The 19,708-nt window shown below is 39.8% G+C and overlaps 2 protein-coding genes across 3 annotated transcripts; both read left to right on the top strand.

The window, feature by feature from the left end:
- Positions 1-6,948: 6,948 nt before the first annotated feature.
- On the top strand, positions 6,949-9,511 carry LOC104120938 (heavy metal-associated isoprenylated plant protein 33-like). The gene is made up of 5 exons (XM_033652743.2): positions 6,949-7,091; positions 7,499-7,536; positions 7,650-7,725; positions 8,418-8,745; positions 9,345-9,511. Exons 2-5 carry the CDS (start codon positions 7,516-7,518, stop codon positions 9,364-9,366), a joined length of 447 nt encoding a protein of 148 aa, XP_033508634.1. The 5' UTR covers positions 6,949-7,091; positions 7,499-7,515; the 3' UTR covers positions 9,367-9,511.
- A 7,483-nt stretch (positions 9,512-16,994) lies between these two features.
- On the top strand, positions 16,995-19,291 carry LOC104120939 (transcription factor MTB3). Of its 2 annotated transcripts, none has more exons than XM_009632817.4 (2): positions 16,995-17,132; positions 17,476-19,291. In XM_009632817.4, exon 2 carries the CDS (start codon positions 17,628-17,630, stop codon positions 19,050-19,052), a length of 1,425 nt encoding a protein of 474 aa, XP_009631112.1. In that variant the 5' UTR covers positions 16,995-17,132; positions 17,476-17,627; the 3' UTR covers positions 19,053-19,291. The 2 variants fall into 2 exon arrangements, with proteins under 2 accessions (XP_009631112.1, XP_009631111.1); XM_009632816.4 differs by having other exon boundaries at positions 17,012-17,132; positions 17,436-19,291.
- The last annotated feature ends 417 nt before the right edge of the window (positions 19,292-19,708 follow it).

Here is a 19,708-nt window from a genome sequence, read left to right as displayed (position 1 = left end):
CCAAAAGCTTGGGGGCAAAGGTGATTGAAGCTAAGTGCGATTCCCTCCTTGTGGTGAACCAAGTTAATGGAACGTTCGAAGTTAGAGAGGAACGAATGCAAAGATACCTGGATAAACTACAGGTAACGTTACATCAGTTCAAGGAGTGGACTCTATAACATGTGCCTCGGGATTAAAACAGCGAGGCCGATGCCCTTGCTAACTTGGGATCGTCGGTCAACGACAATGAGTTCACCTCAGGGGCGTTCGTACAACTCATGAGATCGGTAGTGGAAGAAGGTCACGCTGAGATAAACTCAACAAGACTAACTTGGGTCTGGAGAAATAAATATATAGAATATCTGAAGACCAAAAAACTGCCCTCGGACCCTAAGGAATCAAAGGCTCTACGTACAAAGGCGGCCCGGTTCAGCTTGTCCGAAGACGGTATACTGTTCCGGAGAACGTTCGATGGCTCACTTGCAATATGTATAGGACCAGGAGATACTGAGTATGTTCTGAGGGAAATCCACGAAGGCACTTGCGGAAATCATTCGGGCGCCGAATTATTAGTTCAAAAAATAATCAGAGCCGGCTACTATTGGATCGACATAGAAAAGGATGCGAATGAGTTCGTACAAAAATGCAATGGATGTCATAGGCATGCTCCGATGATTAATCAGCCCAGGGAGCTACTACATTTGGTCTTGTCACTCTGGTCGTTCATGAAATGAGGGATGGCCATCGTCGGCCCCCTTCCATGGGCACCCGGTAAGGCTCAATTTATATTGTTTATGACTGACTATTTTTCTAAATGGGTGGAAGCCCAGGCATTTGCGAAAGTTTGGGAGAAGGAAGTCATTGATTTCATCTGGGACCACATAATATGTCGGTTCGAAATGCCGACCGAGATCGTATGTGACAATGGGGAAGCAGTTCGTCGATCGAGATCAAAATAATCCTGTCAACCCCCTATCAGCCTAGTGGGAATGGTTAAGCGGAGTCCATGAACAAAACCATACTCCAAAACCTCATAAAGAGATTGACCGACACCAAAGGAAAATGGAAAGAAATCTTGCCCGAAGTCCTATGGGCATACCGTACGACCTCGAAGTCTAGTAGTGGAGCCACCCCATTCTCATTGGTTTACGGCGCTGAAGCTCTAATACCGGTCGAAGTCAGAGAACCGAGTCTCAGGTTCCGATATGCGACCGAAGAATCAAACAACGAGACCATAAATACGAGCCTGGAATTGTTAGATGAAAGGCACGAAGTTGCCCTCGTCCGGTTGGCCGCCCAAAAACAACGGATCGAGAGGTATTACACTCGAATAGCCAACGTTTGACACTTCAATATCGGGGACTTAGCGTTAAGGAATGTCACATTAAACACCCGAAACCCTAACAAAGGGAAGCTAGGGCCGAACTGGGAAGGTCTGTATCAAATTATCGAGATCACCGGAAAAGGGTTGTACAAACTCGGAGCAATGAACGGTGAGCGACTACCGAACAACTGGAACATAATTCACTTAAAACGATATTACTGCTAAGGTATAACCCTGTTTACTTCTTTTTATTTATTTACATTTTGGACTAACACTTGCAGGTGACCGTCAAAGAATGATACAATATTTTAGGCCTAAAAGCATGCGTTGCACTTTTTTTTTCTTGAACCGGTTTTTTCGCAATTGGGTTTTCCGGCAAGATTTTTAACGAGTCAACATTGGATTGTGCTAACTTAGAATCAAAGACCGGTTGCGAACCAATGCCAAGGATCAGATCAACAGTATCCGAGGCTTTTCTATGACCGGCCTCGAACACTGGGGGCATCACCCTCGGATAATGAATTTAGCAAGGAAAGAAACTTTGTGCTCGAATAGTCTAGGCTCGATCGATAAGATTTACTGTAAGGGCCAAACATTCAAATGAACTGTGCCCATATAGGCCGCCCGAGCCCGGACACAAAGCTTAAACACATGTGTAACTTTGTATATTACGTACTTTTTCCTTGCAGATAAATATTTTGTCCCTTGAAAATTTTCTTTATTACATTTAATCCCCTAAAGACATCAAGCTCAAGGGCCACCTCGCCTGGGGACTGCCTCCCAAGGCAGGTTCAGACAGCCCGGGATAACGAAGCCCGGGGGAACAAAGCTTATTAGGTTGTGCCCGCACTTTAAAGGCTACGGCAACCCCCATTCGGGGACGGTTATCTCGGTTAAGCCCGAATGACTCAGGGTAATAGGCCCACTGGGAAACACCCGAACTAGAAAGGCTACGACCATCTTAGAACAACTCGGAGACATCCGAGACCCGTAACCAAAAAATAAGGCCTGTAAAAATTCTAAACCGGTTCAAAAGACTACCCTCGGCAAATTGTAACCTAAAATATTCTAAATACTTTGGGAAAAGCTTCCAGTTATACCGAGTCCCCCACGAGTCTTAAGCAAAATAATATCGAGAGTAAGGCATGTTCGAACCTCCGAACAAGACCTAGCTAAGGCATTCAATATCTTTACAATCATAAAGAAAAGAGCGAGAGGAAAAAAAGCTTATAAACTGTTGAAGGGGAAAAGAGCCTTATATATATAAAAATATCTTGACAAAGGCCAAACGGCCTCAAAAAAAGCTCAAAGGTGCAAAAACAAAGTATAATTTACAAGGCACTTAAACGACTTGATCTTCGCCGGAGCCCACCTCATCACCAAGACCATCGGAGTCTTCTCCGCCCCCGGATCCACCCAAACCCTCGGAGTCTTCTTCATCCTTGGGATACGCCAACTTCTTGGCCTCGGCCTCAAGCCCCTAAGCATTTTCGACCTCGGCCGACAAATCCAAACCCCGAGCATGAACTTCCTCGAGGGCCTCCCTTCGGGACTGCCACTTTGCGTATTCGACAATATCTTTTAGACGATCCTGGGATGCCTCGGCATCGGCTTTATATTGGGCCACCATCTCATCGGCATCAGCTTTGGTTACTTCAACCACTGACTTGGCCGCTTTAAGCTCCTTGGCAAGGGCCTCTCGGTCGGCAACAATCGAACTTAGCTGAGACTGGAGCACCTCAATTTTTTGGGATCACGCCTCAGCCTTCTCCCTTGTCGCTCGACCTTGATTGCATATATCTCGGCTCGGAGTTGGTCGATTCGATCAATCTTCTGTTGGACCTGTGGGTTTCGACCATTAGTCACCGTGTCTAGCTCATCATCACTAACTTTAAAGATTTTTACCTGTTCAACCAGGTCGGCGTGTTCTTTCCGGGCCGCTTCCAACTCAGCTCGAAGGCTCTTAGCCTCTCCTTCACATTGCTCGCTGAGAAGTTTGTACATGTCTCTATTCTCATCAAGCTATTTGACTACGGCTTCGAGTTGGTTCAGCTCATTCGGATACCGGAAGAAAGTTTCGTGGTGAAGCACCAAGGCCTACGAATACGAAGAAAAATATCAGGATTATCAATGAATTAGTTCAAGTATAAGAGGAGAAATTGAAATCACTAGGAGCTATTTAGAGTTACCCGGTTCAACGCCTGTTGTGCTTCATTAAACAGGTACGACGCGTCTGCCTCGTTTATTTTGGCATGGTCTTCTTCGATCACCAGGCACCAGAGATAACAGGCTACCCCTACGGTGGCAGAAAGAACCCGGACATCCTCCGGAACGGTGATGATAATGGACCGCTTCCGATCATGATCCACACTCGGGGCAGGGAACCAGTTGATCAGTTTCGGGCTCGAGTTAGGCCCACTTACCCCCGAGGACGGGCTTTTTCTCGGTACCTCTAAGTCACCCAATCCGGCGACGTCCTCCGTGGCGGTGGAATCCATGCCATCAAAAAAGCAGCGGAGGGGTCGTCTGCTCTGTGGGCCCCCTCGTTGGGGCGCTCTTTCACCGTTTGGGTCTCGTTGTACATGGACTTGGTAAATGAGGGTGACTCGGTGATTTCTATCACACCGAGTGCCTCCTTTGGGGCACTGCCAGCATCTTGGAAAGCCTCAGCCCCGGTCTCCTCATCGACCTCCTTAGCTTGAGGCAGATCAGCCTCACGTATCTCTAGTTCAGAGGCCCCCGCTCTTTGAGCTGCGACGGCTCGCGGACCACCAGAACAAAAGGTTCTTCTCCCTCGGAGTCGTCCCTCAGTCGATAGAGCAAATCCGAAGCTGGTGCTCGGGCGCTGGTGTTTTTTTTTGACTTGCGCACTGGCCTTCTCCTTGTTTTCTTTTTCTCCGAGCTCGGGGAACTCAGAGCCCCCTTCCTTTTCCTCTCTTCGACCTGTCTCGGAGTTGGGGACTCGGCATGTAAGTTCTCACCACCGACTGGAGGCCTAAGCTAGACATCCTTAGATAAGCCTGCAAAAAGAGGTAAAGGGAGTAAAGGCTTAATGTTAAAAGGAGAGTCCTAATACAGCCTACTCGGGAAATAAGTCTCACCATGGGAACGAGCCTCCCAACGGCCTTTAGAGAGTTTGCGCCACGAGCGCTTGGAGTAGGGAATCTGTGAAACGATACCCTCGACCCGCTCCTTGAGTCGAGGGATAACATTTGGGACCCGGGCAACGGCTGCACCACCACAAAGCACCGATAAGGAAAAGAGAAATAAGTATAAAATCAATATTCGAAAGTAAGTTCTACTTACGTGACGTATTCCACTTCTCGAGGAATGGCCTGCACTCAGCCGGGATCAAGTTCGAAGTCCTTACTCGGACAAAACGGCCTTGCCAGCCTCGATCCCGATCCTCATCAATATTTGAGAACGAGGCTTTGCTGGCCTGACGCACAAGCTTTATCAGTCCCTCCAGAAGATTTGGGGACTGTATAAGCGGAGTAGATGATCAATGGTGAACGAGAACCCATCGATTTTGTTCATGCAAAACCGGAGGAGGATCACGATCCTCTAGAGTGATGGATGAATTTGGCCTAGGCACACGTTGTACCTCTTGCAAAAATCCAAAATGGCCTGGTCAACCGGGCCCAATGTAAAGGGATAAGTGTAAACACTTAGATATTCCTCGACATAGGTGGTAATGGCCTCTTCGGGGTCGGGGATCACTATGTCTTTATTGGCCCAGTTGCAGTCTTTTTGGATCGTAGGGAGGGCCTCTTTGGTAATCAAGCAGATGTATCTCGAGACCTCCTCACACCGACCCTGTATGGAGGCTTTTCAACCTTGAAATTGACGTTGACCGAGCATCCCCCGGGGATGAACATTTTCAAAGGGGGTTCAAGTACTGGTTCATCGACGGTCGCGCGGAATGGTCTCCTCGGCCTCAGTAGCCGACCGCGAAAAAGAAGGAGCTTCTTTCTGGGGAACGGTTTTGGAAGTCATTGCCATTCCCTTAGAAAATGAAGATGGAGGAAAATATGAGAAAGATGAAGAAAGAAAGGAAGTTGAAGGATTAGACTTGTTGGCTTGTGAAGAAGATGGGTAAAAATTCTTGCAAAGGACCTCGAATAACCAGGGTAAAAATGCTAAAAAGTATTGGAATCCTAAAGGTACGAGGGTAGAAGGTTTGGATGTAAAGTAAAAATGAACAAAGGAGGGGGTATTTATAGTAGTTCAGCGGCGTTTCACATCCAGGGACGGCCGACCGACGGGTGACATGCATTTAATGCCATTATGACTTGACTGACGAGACATTTCGGATATTTTGTCATTTCTGTCACGATGTGTCGAAGTAAGAATCAGAAGCTCATGTCGTTTCTCGTCATTTACTCTTCGAAAAACGAGGGGACTATCTGTATACGGGTGAAATCGAGCTCATGGTGCATCCCAACCTCCGACAAAATAAGCCAGGCTCGAGACATGGCGACAAGGGACCGAAATCGAGCCAAAGTCCCACCGGGCCAGAATCCGGGGACATAACACCTGCCTTGGAGAATATTGAGGCCATGATCCTGGAATCGGTCCTAGCCTCGAAGACTTCGAAAAACATTGTGAGATAATGGAGCATAGCCAACAGAAAGCCGAAATATCCGTGACCGGCCGAATATTACGGCGGAGATCTCGGTACGTATCGATAAGGAACCGGCAATTAGAAGATTCTTTACCTTTTATAGAGTTGTACCCAAAATAGGACTCCCCTACTACATAAAGGGGGTTTGATAATTCATGAAGTACATTGTAACACACACTCAAAAGCAATATATTATTAATTTCTCTGTCTCTAGCTCTTGTTCCTTTTCATCTGTACCGGTCGTGGTGAGTCCGACTTGAGAGTGAATGTTTCACTAAGGCTGAAACTATCCAACTCGTGTGGTTTGAATTTATTTTATTTTTGTTTGTTCAATAGTAACTTAATTTATCGCTTTGTATCAAGTTAATTCGCATATCCTTAAAACTACTTGCAAATTTAATTGTTATCCGATTTTGAGGGTAAACACAACTCTATTTTGCATATTAATGTCCAATCACGCAAAAAACGTCAATAACAAAATATATGAAACATTACTGCGGAAAATGCAGGATTCCGGATAGAAGACAACACAAAATGTGGAATTGGAACAAGATTCCCAATTTTCACCACCACTCATTTTGAAAAGGATACTTCTGGTACTTTGCGTATACATTTTGGTTCAGTTTTTTTTTAATTTAAATTTGTAAAATTTTGTATCTGGTTAAACATAATCACATATGAAAAGGACGTAAAGAATTTATGGAAACAAAAAGTGTGTTTTGTTAAAAAGTAAATTAAAATAGCTGATTTATATGTGATATTAAAATATGTAGTGTAGTGATTCAATAAGACAAAGGTACATGTGCAAGTTGTATGGCTAGTAACATAATATAAGAATCCGAAAAGAAATTGTATAATAATTATTAGAAATAAAACGGTCAATTAAAATTGGAAAGTGTCCAAAGAAAAAATATAAAAAAGGAAAAGAAAAGTAAAGATTTATGCGCCCTAAATCTACACTCTCCTAAATTAGACACAGAATATCCCACCTTTTAAGTTTCTTATTCTTCTTTATTTTGGCACACGATCATAATTTGCCTTTAATGTAAAATCTTTCCATTAATTGCTGTTAACCCTTTTGAAAAATTATTATCTCTAAGCTACGTACAGTTTCCCCTCTGTACCTTTCTCAGTTCCTCAATATTCCATTTGGCTAAGTGATAAGTAAGCATACATATTCTTTATCAATCTTATTTTTCCCCTTGTTATTTGATTCAAATCAGAGGTCGATTCAGGACTTGTACAATATGGGTTCTCATCTGATTTATTGGGTTCGAAATCTGTTATTTATATTTATTTTTGTGAAATTTTAGCACGTACACATGGTTCTAAATCTTTATAAGTTTACTCGCCATTTACTCGTATTTCCTCTCTTTCATATTATTCATGTTATGTAATCATGATAAAAGGGTATTTAGTTTACAGAAGAGAAAGAGATAAAAGTAATTTTTATTCGTGGACAAAATAAATACTACTAGTAGGATTTTTATTTTTGTTTGTAACAAAATATTGTTACCTTTGGATATATATTTGGTTTTATTGATCTCAATTTCCATTTATCAATTATTTAGATACACCAGTGGTTTCTATGGAGCCCTTTGCAGACGTGGTAAGTGCGAAAACCTTTTGTCTCAATTGGCTTTTATTTCTTGAACATTGGAATTAAAAGACTGTATGCTTTGTAATTTTTGTGTATTTCAATTGTCTTCTCTGTTTTTGTAGAGTTGCATTTTGAAAGTGGATGTCCATTGCGATGCTTGCAAAATGAATATGGTGCAAGTTTTAAGCTCCGTATGCGGTAACATGCTTATCACTAATCTTAAATTCCCATCTAATTAATTAGGCTCAAGTAGGGGTGTCAAACGAGTGAGTTTGAGCCGCAATTGGACAACTTAAAACAAGTTGAATCAATAAATGGGCTGATAATCTTTCTAATGTTTACTTAGATAAAAATGAGCACATTAATTTGGACTAATTAATTGGTCATAACTCAATTCGCACAACTCAAAATTATTTTTCATCTGTTTGCTATTCTTTCATATTCTGTTTAATTACTAAATCTAGGCAATACAACTTTTTCTTTTATTTAATGCAGCCCAAATTTGCCCAAACGTTTAAATGAACTAACTTGGGTTGTGCCCAAATGACTTATCTGTGAGTATATGTCCAACTTAACTCGCTCAGGCCTGAGTGGTCGAGCCTATTATATTTTCATAGGCTAAATACTATAACCCTAACTAAGCTTTGAGAATTAAATTTGATCTTTTATCCTTAGCATATAACATTTGAAAGTTGTTTTCGTGTGATTTATATGTTAAAGATTCAAACCGTGGAAACAACCTCTAATACCTGCATTAAATTAGACTTTTACATCGCACTCCTAGGGATACGACTCATCCCTGGACCCGTGTGAAGCTAGATGCTTTGCGCCCTATATAAGATTTGAGAGTTGAATTGTTTTTTTTCTTACTAGTGAAGTTTTTTGTGTAGGAGTGTATTCATTGACAATAGATGCAAAAGCAGGAGAAGTAAGAGTATGTGGGGAAGTGGATCCAAACATACTTGTGAAAGCACTAACTAGGACAGGAAAACATGCAGAGGTAGTATATGTGAAGCTGAAACATCCTGGTCTTACTCCTAGAAATCATTATTATGCCAATGACAATCGCTATTATCGTCCTTCTTATGGCGGCCACGGCCATAACTATGGTGCATTAGATCACTATGACTACTACAACACAATGGCAATGAGAAGACCTATGGTGGAGCAACCTTACTACTACGGCAGCGGCCATTCTTCCCCATATCCTCCGCCTAGGTACGAATCATTATTCTGCGGGATTTTGCGTAAGCAGTATCGCCTTATTATTACATCGATTGGTGTTTGAGTTTGGACTTCAAATGCATGCGTGCCTACACACATATAGTGAATGTTTTCGGCAAAGTGGTGTCAAATAACACTTTCTAGTACAAGGGTATCTTTGCTACCACACTCAATTGATGCACTATGTGGTAAACCTATAGGGCTCGTTTGGTACGAGGTATAAAGAATAATTAATTCCCAGATTAAATTTGAATGAATTTATCCCATGTTTGGTTGGAATAAATCGTGGTAGAACTAATCTCGGGATTATAGTATTTTTTTATCGCTATCGGAGGGTGAGATAACTAATCCCGAGATAATTAATCATAAGATAACTTGTTTTCCAACCAAACGATCCCTAAGGAGTTTTTTTTTTTTTTTTTTTACAAAATATGAAACTACACTAATAATAACAAGCAGATACCAAATTAGACTCAAATCTTTATAATGATTTTTCATGGCTTACTCATTAGCTTTCTTAACCAATCCCTATTTCTTGTAGTATAATTTTTTTTAAGTTAATGTTGACTGAAAATGCTTGTGTTGTTTTGCAGGTATCACCCATTTTATTACTAATTATTATGTGGAATATGCTGGAAAGGGACAATGACTATTGGAAGAATATTTTAGCTGTTAAATTCATCAATGTGCTAGCTATTTAGTTTTGAATTGCTGTACTGCTTATGCTTTAACTTTAACTTCTAAATTGATTGGTGGCTATGGATTTTAGAGTTGTGCAGTTTGATTGTAGTTCTACTGAGGTTGACCATTCCCTCATATTGATTTTACAACAACAACAAGAACGACCCAGTAAAATCTTACTAGTGGGGTATGGGGAGGATAGTGTGTACACAGACCTTACTTCATATTGATTTTAGTCGGTAAAATTTTTTATTCACCAGCAATATTTACCCCAACCAATAAAATGATATATGTCTTGGCATATACTTTTATTCCAAAATTATAATTAATTAATAATTTTTTTTTATCTTAATTTATAATTTAACCAGGATAAATTTATATGACTTAGTATAAATAATGAATGCATGTAAATTTTTATCATTATTAGGTCATCTGTCTCTTTCAATAATAATAATAATAATAATAATAATAATAATAATAATAATAATAATAATAATAATTGGATGATTTTAAGGCGGTCAACTGGTCAAGGTCAATTATTATGCTCATTAGAGCAAAATAATTCAATTTGTTATAAATAGAATTGTATTTAAGGTGAATGTCTATATTTTAGAGAGATTTTAGGAATTTTATTTGATGGCTAAGTCACTCATTCCCTATAAATAGAGGGGTCTTATTCAATTGTAATTCATCTCAAAGCAATAAGAATTCTCTCCCTTTTCTCTACAATATTGTTCTTCTTCTTTTATTATTTCATTGCACGTTATCAACACGAGACTCTACCGTTTCAAAAAGCTCTTTGAGAAGACTAAGCAAATATGGATATCTGACAAAGCAAATTTGAATCAAAGTTTAATTGTAAAAATATTTATTTAATTAATTCATGCATGACACATACAATATTCAAAGAGAAGAAATATTTCTCTCATTTAAGTATGTGTAAGGCAGATGTTACTACAATTTCTGGTAGTAGTAATCTAATTGAAGGTTCTGTAAGAGCTATTATAACTCTGCTTAGAGGAACAATACTAATCATAGATAATGCAATGTTCTCCTCCAAGTCCAAGATGAACTTGTTAGTTTTAATGATATCCGCCGAAATAGATATCATATTGAGACAATAGATGAGAGTAATCTTGAATATCTCATCGTTACCAAAAATATCTCTGGTCAGAAAAGGGTTATTGAGAAGTTCACATCTTTATCTTGTAGCTTGTATTGGATAAGAATTAGTGCAATTAGGGCACATTCTATCGTAAACCAAAAGGTTATTGATCCCAATACTTTTGTACTTTGGCATGATCGATTGGGACATCCTGGATCAATTATGATGAGACGAATTATAGAAAACTCAGATGGGCATCCATTAAGAAAATAATTTAAAGATTCTTTTAAATAATGAATTTTCTTGCACTTCTTGTTATCAAGGCAAGTTAATTATTAGACCATCACCAACAAATATTGGGATTGAGTCCCTTGCGTTTTTGGAACATATACAAGGGGACATCTGTGGACCTATTCACCCACCTAGTGGGTCGTTTAAATATTTTATGGTCTTAATAGATTGATCTTCTAGATGGTCTCATGTGTGCCTATTATCATCTCGCAACCTCGCGTTTGCAAAGTTAATGGCACAAATAATCCAATTACGGGCACAATTTTCCGATAATCCAATTAAGTCTATTCGGCTTGATAATGATGCTGAGTTTTTATCCCAAGCATTTAATGATTATTGCTTATCAATTTGGATAAAAATGAAACATTATGTAGCTCATGTTCACATTCAAAATGGCCTTGCAGAGTCTTTAATTAAACGTCTGAAATTGATAGCAAGACCATTACTGATGAAAACGAGGTTTTCCACTTCTGTTTGGGGTCACGCCATTTTGCATGCAGCAATGCTAGTTCGTCTCAGACCGACAACAACAACAAGAAACCAGTAAAATTCTATTAATGGGTCTGGGGAGGGTAGTGTGTACGCAGGCCTTACCCCTACCTCGAAGGAGTAGAAAGGCTATTTTCGAAAGACCCTCGGCTCAAGAAAACAAAAGGACAAAAGGACAAATGGAGACAATATTAGTATCACCACAACAATCATAGGAAAATTAAGAACACCACGAAACAGCCAGTATAAATTAATTTGATCAATTCAAAGATTAACGTCATTACACTAAGAATTGGGGTGGATGAATAATATATTTTTATTCTTAACCAGATTTTCTGGTGCGAGTCTTAAGAATAATATATGCAATTTCCATTTTATTATGTTAGTAGGACCTTAGGTGTGGCCGAAACTAGGTACCCTCACTTAGAAAAACTGGTGCTCGCTCTGCTAAGCGCCTCTAGGAAGCTAAAATCATACTTCCAGTGTCACCCCATATGTGTCGTGACTACTTACCCGTTAAGGAACGTTATGCATAATCCCGAACTCTCGGGTCGATTGGCCAAATGGGCCGTGAAAGTAAGCCCGTTACGATATTGAGTACCGACTTCGGACAGCCATTAAGTCCCAAATTTTGGCAGACTTCGTGGACGATTTTACGCCGGCCCTAATACCCGAGATCGAAAGAGAGTTATTGATTACTTGGGGACTTCCTCGGGAATCTGGACCCTTTTTACAGACGGAGCCTCGAACACAAAAGGGTCCAGACTTGGCATCGTACTAAAGCCACCAACAGGTAATATAATCAGGCAATCTATTAAGACTGTGAAATGGACTAACAACGAGGCCGAATATGAGGCCATGATCGCAAGCCTTGAATTAGCCAAAAGCTTAGGGGCAGAGGTGATCGAATCCAAGTGCGACTCATTCCTTGTGGTAAACCAAGTTAATGGGACATTCGAGGTCAGGGAAGAATGAATTCAGAGATACTTGGACAAGTTACATGTGACATTACATCAGTTCAAAGAATGGACTTTGCGACATGTACCTCGGGATCAAAACAGCGAGGCTGATACCCTCGCTAACTTAGGATCGTCGATCGAAGACAGCGAGATCAACTCAAGAGAAGTTGTACAACTTATGAGATCGGTGGTGGAAGAAGGCCACGCCGAGATCAACTCAACGAGCCTAACTTGGGACTGGAGGAATAAGTACGTGGAATATCTCAGGACCGAAAAACTGCCCTCGGACCCAAAAGAATCGAGAGCCCTATGTATGAAGGCAACCTAGTTTAGTTTGTCAGAGGATGGAACCTTAGTCAGAAGAACGCTCGATGGCCTGATCGCGATATGTTTGGAACCAGGGGATACCGAATACATTTTGAGGGAAATCCACGAAGGTACCTGTGGGAATCATTCGGGCGCCAAATCACTGGTTCAAAAAATAATCAGAGCCGGTTACTACTGGATCGACATGAAAAAAGACACAAAGGAGTTTGTTCGAAAATGCGATGGATACCAAAGGCATGCTCCGATGATTCATCAAGCAGGAGAGCCGCTACATTCGGTCTTATCACCATGGTCATTCATGAAATGGGAGATGGACATCGTTGGCCCCCTTCCACGGGTACCCGGTAAAGCTTAATTTATTTATTTATGACTGACTGTTTTTCTAAATGAGTGGAAGCACATGCATATGAGAAGGTCAGAGAAAAAGAAGTTATCGATTTTATCTGGGACCACATCATATGTCGGCTCGGAATACCAGCCGAGATCGTGTGTGACAACGGGAAATAATTTATCGCCAGCAAAGTAAGCAAGTTTCTCGAAGACCATAAGATCAAAAGGATCTTATCCATTCCCTACCACCCTAGTGGGAACGGACAAGTAGAATTCACCAATAAAACCATAATCCAAAACCTCAAAAAGAGGTTGACCGACGCCAAAGGAAGATGGAAAGAGATACTGCCCGAGGTCTTATGGGCATACCGTACAACCTCAAAATCCAGTACCGGGGCCACCCCATTTTCTTTGGTGTATGGCACCGAAGCTTTAATACCGGTCGAGGTCGGAGAACCGACCATCAGATTTCGATATGCAACAAAAGAATTGAACGACGAGGCTATGAGTACGAGCCTCGAGCTATTAGATAAAAGGCGCGAAGCCTCCCTTGTCTGGTTGGCCACACAAAAACAGCGGATCGAGAGATATTATAATCGAAGGGCCAACCTTCGTTACTTCAATACCAGGGACTTGGTGCTAAGAAAAGTTACACTGAACACCCGAAACCCGAACGAAGAAAAATTGGGGCCAAACTAGGAAGGACCGTACTAAATTATCGAGATCATCAAAAAATGATCCTACAAGCTCGGAACAATAAACGGCGAGCAATTGCCGAGCAACTAGAATATAACTCACTTAAAGCGATATTAGTGCTAAGGTACGACACTGTTCTTTCTTTTATTTTACATTTCAAACTAACACTTGTAGGTGACCAACAAGGGATGATACGAGATCCTAGGTCTGAAAGCACGCTTGCACTCTTTTCCTTGAACTGGCTTTGTCCCAAATAGGTTTTCCGGTAAGGTTTTTAACGAGGCAACAAGTAAATCGTGCTAACTTAGAATTGAAGGCCGGCTACAAACCAGTGACAATAATCACAACAGCATTCGAGGCCACTCTTCAGTAAGCCCTGAACACTCGGGGCAATACCCTCAGATATCGACTTTAACAAGGAAAGAAACTTCGTGATTGAAGGGTCTTGATCAATAGGATTTATTGTAAGGGCCAAACGGTCAAATGGACCGTGCCCACACAGACCGCTCGAGCTCTGGCACAAAACATGTATACATATACAACTATTGTGCACAAGAATAAAAAAGAAGATTCTTCCTTGCACATAAACATCTTGTCCTTTAAAATATTTCTTATATCTTTCAAGGAATTTCCTAAAGCTATCGAACCCAATGGCCACCTTAATCCGAGTTCGAACATTCACTCTCACTCGAGGACTGCCACTTAGCCATCGCCCGAATTAAAAGGCTAAGGCTGTTCCGAATTAATAACACTCGAGGGCAAGAAGCTTATTTGGCATTGCCCGAATTAAAAGGCTAAGGCCGTTCCGAGTTAATAACATTCGAGGGCATGAAGCTTATTTGGCGTTGCCCGAATTAAAAGGCTAAGGCAGTTCCGAGTTAATAACACTCGAGGGCATGAAACTTATTTGGCGTTGTCCGAATTAAAAAACTAAGGCCATTCCGAGTTAATAACACTCGAGGGCATGAAGCTTATTTGGCATTGCCCGAATTAAAAAGCTAAGGCCGTTCCGGGTTAACGAAACCCGGAACGGAGGGAAGAGATCATCATACTGAACTTGATAATAGCGAAGACAAACAAATATATTCAAATTCTGATCGTTACTATTACTGAATTGGAAGGAATCTTGAACCAATTTGGAATACGTTTGGCGGTTGCATATGTGTTTTGATGTAAGATTTGTTGTGATTGATTGAGTATTTGTGAGCAAAAGCCAAAAGAGGTTTGAGATAAAACAGAAGCCCTAAATGTTGCAGGGAATGTTTCGGCACGGATGGCATAAAATTTGGTAGGATGGATATATAGGATGGATATATAGAATTATGAGGAATTGGGCACCATACATTTAATGCGTAACAAGTCCATGTTCTATTTTGTCTCAATTAATAGTTTAAGGTTCCTGAGTAGCAGCAGGCGAAATAATTTCAGATGGTTTCGAGAAAGAATGGGTTTCTTTTTTAGGAACTGATTTTGAAGTCTTTGCCATTTCTTATAAACAATGGAGAAAAGAAAGTGTTGGTAAAAGAGGAGGCGAGCTTAACAGATAACTTATGTAAATTTTCAAAGAACTAGAAGAGAAGAAGTTTTGAGGCTAAGCTAGAAAACCAAAAGATGAAGGTGATGAAGCTTTCTTAAAACACAAGAGAAGAGTTTGAATATAAAAGTTCTAATAAATGGATTAAAGGATATTTATAGTTTTCTCAAACGGCGGTTCACATCCCGAAGTGGTCGACCATTAACTGACACACATTTAATGCTTTGGAGACTGGGCCGACGGAACATTTCAACTATTCTTGTCACTTACGTCATGAATTCGTCATCATAATTTATCGGAATGAGAATCGGAAGCTCGTATCATTTCTCATCAATTACTCTCCAAAAAAACAAAGGGATTTTGACGTCATATTTTTATCATTTGCGTCATGATATATTGAAGTAAGAATCCGAGGCTCATGTCGTTCCTCATCATCTACTCTCCGAAGAACGAGAGGACTATCTGTATACGGGTAAAATCGAGCTCTATATTCGATCGAGCTTTCGAACTCCCTGATTAGGCCATGGTCGAAATATCTGTGATCGGGTGAAGTCGAGCTCGAAGATCGATCTGACGTCTAACACCATCGGCCAAGATCGGCACATGGTGATTATGATCGAACCCAAAGCATTGTCAAAGTTAGCCATCAAAACCATCAGATTTGCCCTCGAGTTTACCGAAGGCGTAACCGATCCTGTTTTCAATGGCCTCGAAGAAAGCTTTGCCAACTCATCCGACAGGGGTCCGTAATTCTCGCTATTAACCAATTATTATGGTAGAAATTACGGAATGGCTCAAAAAAGTGAACCAACGGTCAGCAAATCAAGGACTTTTGCCTTTTATAGAACAATAAAATAATACCTTGAAAGGTAGATTTCCCCTAATATATAAAGGGGACTTGACAATTCATTAGGAATATGGTAACATATACCGATAAGTAATACATTCTCCAAGTTCTTACTCTTTGATATTTTTCTGTCAATAAAAGTGTATTCAACTCAAGGGTGGCGTGCATTCTTAAGTCGAAATCATCCAATTCCTGTGGTTTGCAGTTATTTTATCGCTATTTATTTTAATTGTAATCTAATTTACCGCTTTGTATTAAGTTAATCCACATGTCCTTATAACCACTAACAAATTCAATTGTTATTCGATTTTGAGGATAAACAATATTGTTGTTCACAAATTTATTAGGAATAAATAAGTAAAAAACATATTTTGAGTCCTAAAAAGACTAACGCCGTTATAAGCCAATCAAACAGCCAGTATAAATTAATTTGATCAATTCAAAGATTAACGTCATTACACTAAGAATTGTGGTGGATGAATAATATATTTTTATTCTTAACATTTTCTGGTGCTGAGTCTTAAGAATAAAGTTTTTTTTTAGTAGATAGTACTTTTTCTCTAATAAATTTTCAACAAATCCAAATTAATGGAGATAAAAAATAAATACGAACACTGAATGAGAAACAAAAAGAAAAACTAACACCGTTTGTGCACTAATTCAAAAAAAGAATGACAAAAATTCATTAGATCTTAAAAATTAAGCACCAGAAATATAATTTCACCAATATTTTTAAACCGTTCAAAAGAGAACTGCTTAATCTTGTTACTTATTAAATTAAAATTGAAACAAAAAACTTGTTAGATTAAAGAAAAGGTCCACGTAATCCACCCAAAAAATAAAATAATCACACTATCTACTTTTATATTTTGATTTCCATCCTGTTTTGGTATATCTAAATTTACGGTACCTGTAAAGAATTTTTTTCATACGCAGTACTCAAACTCGAGCACACTATCTAAACTAATTAAAAAGAAACTTTATAATAATAATAATACTTGATAGTTCTTGTGATTCAGATCTAAATTCTACAGAAGCGTCTGTTGAAGTCCACATGAAAAACGAGCAAATCTTTCTCCTTTCATATACATGCACCTTTCACCATCTTCATTTCAGCTTCAGGTAACTCTTACTTCCATATCCAACTTTGTTTCTTCAACTTATTTTCCTTTATATTCCCCATTTCTGGCCTTTTGTTATTTATTTTGTACAAAAACTTATATAAACCACCTTCAAATATAGGGTTTTTTCTCAGAATTGTAATTGGTGAGGTGAATCTTGCTACTTCACTACTAAAGTTCCCATTTTTGAAGGATTTTCTGTTTTTCTCTTTGCTAATAAAAGTACCCTTTTGTTCGAGAATTAGTATCTGCTTTTCACTTTGTGGGTCTGATATTCTAATTCTTGAATTTGTGGTATGTTTAGGGTTAAAAATTTGAACTTTTTGAGAACGGATTTTTTCTAGGGTTTGCCAGAGGTATTTCATGATTCTCGGAGTGCTTTGTCATAGTATTCCATCAATATTTGGGTTGGTGTAGGCTTTGGATTTGAATTAAGGAATCAATTTTTAAGGATAATTCTATTGTGTGGAATTGGGGATTTTTGAGTGGTTTAAATATGGGGGAGAAACATTTTATGAAGGAAGAGGAAAGGGTTATTATGGAAGGGGTATTAGGTAGAGAAGCAATAGAATTTTTCACTTGGTCAGCTTCGAATAACATGCTCACGGAATTTACTTCGTCAAGAGGGGATTTGGGCGTGCAGCAATCGCTTTGCAAGATTGTCGAGGGGTCTGATTGGACTTATGCAATCTATTGGCAAGTTGCAAAGTCAAAATCGGGGAAATCAGCTTTGATATGGGGTGATGGACATTGTCGAGAAGCAAAGATGGGACAGAGTGAAGGCGGGAATGATTCCGAGCATCAGAAAATGATGGATGGAAACAAGAAAAAACTTGTTCTTCAAAAGATTCACACTTGCTTTGGAGGGTCAGAAGATGATAATATTGCTGCCAAGTTGGATTCTGTCTCGGACGTGGAGGTGTTTTATCTCACGTCAATGTATTACGTCTTCCCTTTTGAGAAGCCTTCTAGTCCTTCTCAATCATTTAATTCTGCTAGATCGATATGGGTTTCTGAAGTAAAAGGTTGCTTAGAACATTTCCAATCAAGATCTTATCTAGCAAAATTGGCTGGATTTGAGACACTAGTATTTGTTCCGCTGAAATCAGGGGTCGTGGAGCTAGGTTCTCTAAAGTCAATTGCAGAAGATCAGAATTTGATTCAGATGGTGAAAACATCGGTGGTGGTATCTAATCCTCCACAGCCTAAAGCAATTCCAAAGATATTTGGGCGGGAACTCAGTCTCGGTGGTTCTAAGTCGGGTCCCATCAGCATAAATTTTTCTCCAAAGGTGGAAGAAGATCTGAGTTTTGCTTCAGATGCTTACGAAGTACAAGCAGCGCTAGGTAGTTCTCAAGTTTATGGAAACTCATCGAATGGGTATCGAAGCGATGAAGGTGAAGGGAAACTTGAATTAGATGAACGGAAACCAAGAAAGAGAGGCAGAAAGCCGGCCAATGGGAGAGAAGAAGCATTGAATCATGTTGAAGCAGAGAGGCAGAGGCGCGAGAAGCTTAACCAGAGGTTTTACGCTTTAAGAGCAGTTGTTCCAAATATCTCAAAGATGGATAAAGCATCACTGCTTGGAGATGCAATTGCATATATAACGGATCTTCAGGCTAGAATTAGGGTTTTAGATGCTGAGAAGGAGATGGTAAACGACAAGCAAAAGCAGCAGGCTCCCCTGGAAATTGATTTTCATCAAAGACAAGATGATGCAGTTGTGAGAGTAGGCTGCCCTTTGAATGCTCACCCTGTTTCTAGAGTTCTGAAGACATTTCAAGAACATCAAATAGTGGCACAAGAATCCAATGTCTCATTAACAGAAAACAGTGAAATCGTCCACACATTCTCTATACGAGCTCCTGGTGGTGCTGCTGAGAATTTGAAGGAAAAGCTGACAGCTGCTCTATCCAAATGATTTAGGTGTTTAAAAAATAAGGTTAGTTATAATATGTACGTTGTTTGTAGTATAATACAAGCTGTTTCTCATTAAGGAACTGGTAATCCATATCAGAGTGGTCAGATGTTGTCCTTTCCACGATTTGTCATGTATGAGCATCAATATCTAGCTCGTAAGTTTGCATTATATTTTGCAGACTACATAATTATATATGTTTAATTTGATGAGAATCATATCTGCGATGAGAATTTGAAGGACATACTAGCAGCTGCTCTTTCCGACTGATTCAGGTGTTTCAAGACGATGTCACTCATGCTGTGTATGTTTGTCGTTAATGCAAGTAAATTTCTTGTTAACTGGTGATTAGTATCAGAGTGTTCAGATTATTATACTTTCATCGATGATTGGTGTATGAGCTTCAATGTTTAGCTTGTTAGTTTGTAGGTAATATTTTCTTGCTCCTTTACTAATTGAGGGAATGAATCTGGAATCAGTCCATTCTAACCAATTGTGCTTTGTAGTTCCTGTATTCTTGCTAATCCAAGGCTTCACATACATCTTTACTGTGAAGATGCTGCATCAAGTGGTTGTTCCCTTCCTAAAACCAGAAACCATTTTTTTGCTTGACCAGGTGTTGTACAGTTGTAGAATATCAACCATAAGTAATCTTTTCT

This window comes from Nicotiana tomentosiformis, chromosome 6 (genome assembly GCF_000390325.3).
Source record: "Nicotiana tomentosiformis chromosome 6, ASM39032v3, whole genome shotgun sequence".
In the NCBI taxonomy this organism is placed as follows: Eukaryota; Viridiplantae; Streptophyta; class Magnoliopsida; order Solanales; family Solanaceae; genus Nicotiana; species Nicotiana tomentosiformis.
This window is presented reverse-complemented; position numbering and strand designations above follow the sequence as displayed.

Excerpts from the sequence above, each read along its gene's own strand:
- LOC104120939 (XM_009632817.4), top strand. The coding sequence starts at position 17,628 with ATGGGGGAGAAACATTTTATGAAGGAAGAGGAAAGGGTTATTATGGAA.
- LOC104120938 (XM_033652743.2), top strand. The coding sequence starts at position 7,516 with ATGGAGCCCTTTGCAGACGTG. Across the intron at positions 7,726-8,417 it reads AGTTTTAAGCTCCGTATGCG|GAGTGTATTCATTGACAATA; the intron begins GTAACATGCTTA and ends TTTTTTGTGTAG. Across the intron at positions 8,746-9,344 it reads TCCCCATATCCTCCGCCTAG|GTATCACCCATTTTATTACT; the intron begins GTACGAATCATT and ends GTTGTTTTGCAG.